Source organism: Fukomys damarensis, unplaced genomic scaffold (assembly GCF_012274545.1).
Source record: "Fukomys damarensis isolate Sample0158 unplaced genomic scaffold, DMR_v1.0_HiC HiC_scaffold_16, whole genome shotgun sequence".
Taxonomy (NCBI): Eukaryota; Metazoa; Chordata; class Mammalia; order Rodentia; family Bathyergidae; genus Fukomys; species Fukomys damarensis.
In genome coordinates, this window is record NW_022900928.1 from 128,635,502 (window position 1) to 128,643,321 (window position 7,820).

A 7,820-nucleotide genomic window follows, 5' to 3' on the forward strand; every position below is an offset into this window, starting at 1 on the left:
ATATATATATATATATATTATCTGTCCTTTTTCAGAAAAAATTCCTGGCTTCTGGGCATTTGATTTTTTTAAAAAAATATTAGACAGGCTTTTAAAAACTTACCTTCAAGCAGTGTTTTCTTCAACATTCTATTTGCAATGCACTGTTATATCCTAGAGACATTAATGCTGTTTTTTCTATTTTCTCAGGGAGAAAAAGAGTCAACACTAAACTTTTGAAAAGAGTCAGAAAAAGAGGTAAGAACAAATGATTAATAAACTTTTATCAATTGAACATCTGAATCCCTAACCCATGTTCTGAGTGCTGAGTCAATTTTCACTATTGGCTTATGGAATCAGCAGCAAATATTAAGCTTTCCACAGGCATTTTTTCAATTTCAGCATGACAGACTGGAGACCTCTCCCACTCCATTGACAGACAGTCAATCAGAGACGGGCCCTGGCTGCCAGGCCTGCATCCACCTTCACTGTACTAACATTTAGCAGATCCTTCTCTAGCCCTTGTAGAAAGTCAAACTCTGCACAGAAGTGAACCGTAGGTGTCACTAGAAGACCCATGTTCTAGTTCCTCCAGTTGCTTTGACTGTGTATCTTTGGTCTGGGATTTGCCCATTTGATTTGGTTTCCTCATCTGTAAAGATGGAGGAGAGAGTATCAGGAGAATTAGATGAAGTGTCCTGGTAGGGCCACCCAAGCTCTGGTAGTCTGTGTATATCTGAAGCAACTCTGGAAAGACCGTGGATGGCCCACAAGCTTTACCTGAGAGAGGAGCCCCAGCTTGTGTGTGATGGAGCCCCTTAACTTGGCTGGAAGGGCAGAAGCAACAGCCCTAAAATTCATTCGGTACTGGCTGCAGTGGAATCACGTGCTGTGCAGGGCTCCCTGAGAAACTTGCAGTCGCTACTGAGGCCACTGCCCTGAGCCACTGAGAAAGCTCAGGTGAAGACGAAAAGCAGAGGCCAAAGAGAGACAGACACTGCCTGGTTAGGGGCCCACTGCCATCCTGCTCAGCTCCTCCAGTCAATGCCTTGAACAGGGACACTAGGTTCAAATGTGAGTTATTTTCTCCCTCTTCCTAAGTTCAAAGGCATAAAATTACCAGAAACCTCTCCTCCAAACATCAGGAAGAAAGTTGTGCAGTAAGTAACTGGGCCAACAAGCTTGGGAGCTCACATTCTGCCCACAAGGCTTTCCTGGAGTCGGTGAAGGGCTGTGATTTGTAGGGTGACATTTTCTATGGGCATGCAGTTTGCCCCAAAAAGACCTGCAGATATAAGTCATTCATGGAGAAAATTTAGTACATTGTCAAGTTTTAAAGGAGGGATCTCAAGGAGTAGGGGAGAGACTGGACAGTTTTAGAAGAAAATGGAATTAAAAAGCAAAAACTTTCTTGCAGGTCCCAGAATTCCCAAAGAAACAAATGTGAATTTCAATATTCCTGAGCTTCCTGTGACCTGTGGTAATGCTAAGGGGACTCTGTATAAGGAGATTTTTAAGCAAGGTGAGTTTCATGGTCCTCCATGCATTTCAACAGTAAAGTACCCCTGTGACAAGAGTGTGGTTGAGGGAGCAGACACTGGTGTTGGGGGTCACTCTGCCCATCTCTGGGCTTGGAGACTGACAGGGGGGTTTCTGATACCCAAGATAAGGTCTTACCACACCCACGCTCTGTTGAAGTGAAAGCAGAGCACAGCCAGAAAAGGGAAAAGAAACATGGGAAACCAAGGGCAAGCTTCCCAAGAGAGCTGTCACCTGGGAGTCACACAGAGGGCAATTTCTTTCCTAGCAACCAAATGAGACAGCACATGTGAAATGTTTTTTACCAGGGAAGTTGGCCTGCGCATAGCCTCTGCCTGGTGCACCCCAGAATGCCAGACTCCCAGGATGAGAGGCGGGTTCTGCAGAAGCCATATTGCCAGTTAAAACAGTTCAGGAACAGGGAGCCAATCCCATCACTTCTGGGAACCGAAGAGCTGCTCCCAAAATCCATATCTCCACACACTAACCATGGGCCAGCCTTACACAAAAGTGCTTCTAAAGAAGTCTCAGGGGCTGGGGATTTAGCTCAGTGGTTCCACTGCCTGCCTTGCAAGCATAAGGACCTGAGTTCAATCCCTGGTACCCCCCAAAAAAAGAAGTCTCAGGCCTGCTGTGTTAACTCTTTTCTGAAAAACACCCCAGATAGGCTACAGTAATGATAGCATTTTCACACTTTAAAATTTTATAAAATGTTAGTCTTCCAAGCCACAAGATACCTGTCTAGCACCCAATACAAGGGTGGGTACTTCAACAGCTGAAAAAATTCAACATCAAGTTTGACAGGCTCCTTCTGAATGCTACCCATTCAGCAGTAGGCTAAGTGAGAAAAGGCCAGATTTAGAATTAGAAAAAAGAACTGCGTTCAAGTTTTAACTATACCAACAATGTATCAGCCTGTTTTTCCTTACTATAACAAAATTCTAAAGACAGGATACTTCAGAAAGAAAAGAGGTTTGTTTAGCCCACAGTTTTGGAGGCTAGATGCTAAAGATCCTTGTGTGTTTGGCCTTCTGTGAGATCCTAATGGCAGATGGCATGTGTAGGAGGAAGAGATAACACAAGACAGGAAGCCAGAGAATGACTGAGAATTTCCCAAGAGTGGTGGCCCCAGTGATCTAAAGACCTCCAGTGGCTTCACCTCTTAAAGAATCCAACACCTGTCACATCACCACAGTGAGGACCAAGCCTTCCATCGAGGAGTCCTTAGGACTCAGGCCCACTGAGAGTGTGTTCAGGACACACCACATCTGGGCCACCTGCAGCAAGGCCCTCAGTCTCTCTGAGCCTGAACTTCGTTCTCAGCATCTTGTTACAGGAAAAAAATAAGATGACAGACATAAACTACTCTGTAAATTACAATTGCTATGGTATCAATATCCTTCTACCATGGGTGATCCTCTCTCCCACAATACAGTTGTGTGGATACCAACAGGTATACGTGTTGGTTCTATGACTCTGCTCTCTGTGTAATTAATTTTTCCCTCCAGTTGACATTTCTATAATGACTGTTAACATCAAATGGCCAGGAGTTCACAGTATGAGAAGTAATTGATTGTCTTTAGCTCAAGGAACAGTGTCATATAAGGCAAGGCAGATGTGGCAGTAATGACAGCTGTCCTGTGGCACCCAGGGTTCACAAGAGCCCAGAAGAAGGAAGGCAGAGGTGTTCTGAGCCCACAAGGAGCCAAGAACCAGGGCACAGGATGCCAAGCTGCTTGTCTTGGTCTTACAGGAGTCTGGAAGGACAGCATAAAGGGTGAGAACGGAAGCTGGTTCAGCCCCAGAGAGTTTGAAATTAAAGGAAATCACGCAGCATCCAAGAACTGGAAACTCAGTGTACGCTGCCACGGATGGACCCTGAGAGAACTGATAGAGGTATTAGAGTGACAGGTGACTTCCAACAAGGATTTGGATGTCACGATTCACCAACACCAAGCTTTAGTAGAATTGCTGTGTCCAGAAAACTGTCATGATTCCTTTTCTCGGGCCACAATGCATAAGTGATTATCGACAGACCAAGGTGTTGGTTACCTCGGCTGGCTTGTGTTACACTTTATGCTCTTAAGTCGATCAGCTCATATCCTTTCAAAGGTAGGGCGGTAAGTTGTGGCCTTGACTCTGCCACTAATTAACTATCAAATTTGGTGACATGGGCTGGGGATTTAGCTCAGTGGTTCTGCTGCCTGCCTTGCAAGCACAAGGACCTAAGTTCTATTCCAGTACCGAAACAAAACAAAACAAATTTGGTGACATGAAAGTAACTTAAATCAGAGCATGAGGGAATTTAAGAAATTTTGTGGGTCAGTGTTAAAAGCAGCACCATGCAAACATGTATCAGAAAATAACATGTCAACTTAGTAGTCCCCGGGTTGTGAGCTATTTCAACAGCATTTCTTTCGTTAAGCTACGTCAATGTCATTTTTTAACAATTTCTTTTATATTTTTATGGTGCCAGGGCCTCACATAAGCTAGGCAAGTCCTCTACCACTCAGCTACATCTTCAAACTCCTCAAAATTTCTCTTAAAAAAGAATGTTAATTAATTGCTTTTTAAATTGACTCCTTTCTCCTCTTATCAACTCCTGATATAGAAAAATCTAGGACAGTTATCTGTGGCAGGTACAATGCTCCTGGCTGTCACCCATCCCCTGGGTCACTCCAACATATGCAGGAATGTTTCCTAAGCCTCATCTGAGACCATGGGGAGGGAAAATGGGGGAGCCCCTGGCCAGGACTGCAGGGCATCACTACTGCGAAGAGGCATCCACAGGAAGAGGGATAGGAGCTCCAGGGTGGGAAGGTTTAGAGGGTGGCTGAGAGCGTGAGGATAGCTTCACACAGCTGTTTGCACCGAACAGGCTTCCTGGAGAATTGCTCCAATAAGGAAGAGTTGAGAACAGGACATTCTATATCTATATACAGAAAGGGTGGCCTGAAAATCTGCTCCTCAATGTACCGAGAAGGTGGGAAAGATAAGGCTTTGTTCATCACTGGCTGTCAGGGGCGGGGGATCCCAGGGCCTCAAGAGTAAGTCTAAATTCTTCTGTGAATCACTGGGAAGCTTGAGAAATAACTTCCATAAAGACATCTCAAATGTGAGTTCACAGTGAAAAGCATAGCTTGGAATATCTGAAAGGCAACCAGAAATGCCAAGCTCACAAAACAAAAGCAAAGACCCATGATAACATCCATCTCTTCTCTCTTTCAGAGAGGATATCTACCAGAACCACCAAGTAAGAGAAAAAAGGTAATTATCCATGGCCTTTTACCAGTGTCTCCTCCATCACCATGCTGATTGCCCGTCTCTGGAGCTGTACAGTTTTGGAATTGACCACTCCCAGTAAAATTTGATTTTATAATATGGTGCTGCTTTCAAACATAGCACAACATAGACCAAGGCTTTTTCCAGCATTAAAACATGGGTGACATAGGTGGGGACAGTCCTTAAGAATAGATAGTAAGATAGCACTGACCTTGTATACATATGTTAGTAAAAGACTCGAGTGTCGTCTTCTTTTAAAATTAAATAGGAAAGGTGGGGCTGAAGTTGGAAAAACAAGCACAATTTTGAAATGCACAAAAAATACATTTGACAACCCTCATCTTTGCAACCTCAACTTAAATGCTGATTGTCTTTCGCTGTTTCTTCCAGGTTCTATTTTTAATAAAATAACAATGGAGCATAGGTTTTCCTGGAAACATTCTATGGGCACTCCAGAGATCCTGGTGTAAAATTTCCCTTGAAATGTATATTACTGGGCCAGGGATTTAGCTCAGTGGTTCTGCTGCCTGCCTCAGAAGCACAAGGACCTGAGTTCGATCCCTGGTACCAAAAAATAATGTATATTACCCAGGGAAGCAAATAACACAAAACAGAACCTTTTCCTTTCCTTCCTCTTTATATTTCCTCCACAATACACACACACACACGCACGCACGCACGCACGCACGCACACCTGAGAATACAGTGTTTGGAGGCAGAACAACCCTGGAAGGCAACAGCTATGTTTGATGTGGTTTGAATCCTCAAGGATTCATATGTTGCAGTCTCATCTCCACAGTGACAGATTAAAGAGGATGGGAAATCAGTCCGAATACAGTGTTGATAGGTGGGGCCTTTGGAGATGATTGGAATTAGCTAAGAACACTGTGATTGGATATTAGTGGCTTTTTTAAAAATGATAATAAATTTGTGTTTCAATTTTATGTGAAAACAAAATTCCATGGCGAAATAAGAGAATAAGAATAATTAATACAGTGTGTATCCTTATCTTAAAGTGATAATTTAGAATACAAGACATAAACATAAAAGAGTGAGAGACCAAAGGCTATGGAGCCAAGTGTGCCCTGTCTGTCTGTCTAACTATTTATCTGTCATCTCTATCTCTCTTTCCATGTGTCACTTTGGGGTTTTGCAAGCAAGAAGGCCACCATCAGAGTGGGTGCTTCAATCTCCAGAACTGTGAGCAAAATGACCCTCTTTTCTATATTCACCGAGCCTCTGACACTTTGTTATAGGAACACGAACTGACGAATAAAGCTACTGACATGGAAATTCTCTTTTCATGAAGAGAGCCTTTGGCCCCACCAGCAGGGCCATGCAGACTTCACTTCTATCCCTGACGCTGATTTCTCCCTATGTGGAAGTAGTGTGGAGGTCACCAGGGAAGGTAGAGAGATGTTTAATGTGTGCCATGGCCTCTCTAAGGCTGGATATAAGACAGAACCTAGTAAAAGAGGGAGATGTAAGAACTTCCATTTCCCAAATCTTTGACAGAGGTGACCTTTGGTATCTCTGTCACTCTACAAAGACAGTCTTCACAAAGCTAGATTCCTGGGCTGCCTGCCCACTGACTTCATGACTAGAAAGTCAGTGATTAGATTTCATATCCACTGGGTTTTCTGCAAAAAGAGACATTATTTGACCATTCATTAAAACCATACATGTTCACCCAGCTCCAGAGAACCAGAGGTAACTCAGTCTGGGCTGATGAACTGAGTCCGCCATCTCTCACCCCTTCGTCCAAGCACCCTCCCTCTGCTCCCAATGGGATCACAGTCCTAGAAGTGGGACCACCTTGTTCTTAGCAGGCCTCTCCAAAGGGCCTTCCTTCCCCAGCCCTTGGCCTCTGGTGCTTGAGTCCCTCTCTGTACCGTGTGGCAGGTGCTGCTGTTGGCACATTCCCTCCCTATAGGTTTGCTATTAAACCTGCTGGTGGGAGCTAAGGTGCTCCAGAATAAATAGTAAGATACAACAGCCCATGGTCACTTATTGGCTGCCAAGAAATCTCTTTTCCTGAGTGAGAACTGTGCTCATTTTCATGCCTTGTGTAGCGGTCCAACCAACAACTGCAAAGCAACTACTAAGCGCCTGGCGATGGGCTTGGCAATGTCCTGTAAAGGAGGCCAAAACGACAGACCCCAGGATCCTACTTGTCTTACCTGGGAGAATGACTAATAGAGGGGCAAGCTCTTGGGGTTCAGGACAAAGTGGGAAGGTGCTTATCTTCGGGAAGAAGAGAACCTGAGACTTTGGACAGCCTTATCTTCAGGGCTGTGCTCCTGGGCAGGTTGATCTTCTCCACTTGCAAGGGCCCCAAGATTCTGAACCTTGTGGTCCCTTGGGGCCTTGGAGGCCTGATTCCCACTGATGCTCCCCCCAGCGGATGACATTTCCTAATTCAAAGAAAGTTGCCTGAGGGCCCTTCCAAGCAGGAGACTCAGTGGAGTTTCTACAGCTCAGCCTGGAAAGCCAGACCCTGTAGGGGTTCACAAAGATTCACCCTGCATCTGAGGGGCTGGGAAATGATCGTGTGTTGGGGCATACTCACACACATAATTTAATAGTTTTTATTTTCTAATTAAGTACAAGGCTCATGAAAGCAGATATGAAATAAAGCAAAGGGAAGACACTGGCATAAATCCCTTAAATAAAGGAAGCAATCAAATGTGTGGTTAATGAAATATCACATCCAATACTGTCTCTCAACCTTTTTCTCTTTCAGCAGAGAACACTAGACTCTTACATCAATGCCCCAGAAGACCCTTACGTAAGTGCTGACTCCCGGCTTTCACCTGTACCAGCCCAGGCCTTTTCCTGGGCACATCACCTGTGTGACTATTGCTTTTCCCTGAAGCAGTCTCACTCTCAGGTGGGGCATGTTGCTGTGTGTGATGAGCAGGGAAAACCAGGTGTGCCCCAAGGCAGGTGCACTGGTCAGGGTTGGGCATCTCCACTGAAAACATCCTTCGCCTGTTTCGCTGGAAACAGTCCACGCTCTC

General features: G+C 44.7%; 1 protein-coding gene across 9 annotated transcripts in view; it reads left to right on the forward strand.

Moving 5' to 3' along the window:
• The window catches only part of Sp100 (SP100 nuclear antigen), a 95,929-nt gene that overhangs the window by 78,130 nt on the left and 9,979 nt on the right, over nt 1-7,820 (forward strand). For 5 of the 9 annotated variants that reach the window (XM_010608112.3, XM_010608107.3, XM_033764675.1 and 2 more), the window contains 6 exons: nt 190-237; nt 1,397-1,501; nt 3,272-3,414; nt 4,747-4,785; nt 5,962-6,000; nt 7,544-7,588. In XM_010608112.3, coding sequence (XP_010606414.1) covers nt 190-237; nt 1,397-1,501; nt 3,272-3,414; nt 4,747-4,785; nt 5,962-6,000; nt 7,544-7,588 — 419 coding nt within the window. The remainder of the gene's footprint in view (nt 1-189; nt 238-1,396; nt 1,502-3,271; nt 3,415-4,746; nt 4,786-5,961; nt 6,001-7,543; nt 7,589-7,820) is intronic. The other 4 variants (XM_010608106.3, XM_010608105.3, XM_010608109.3 and 1 more) reach the window with 4 other exon arrangements.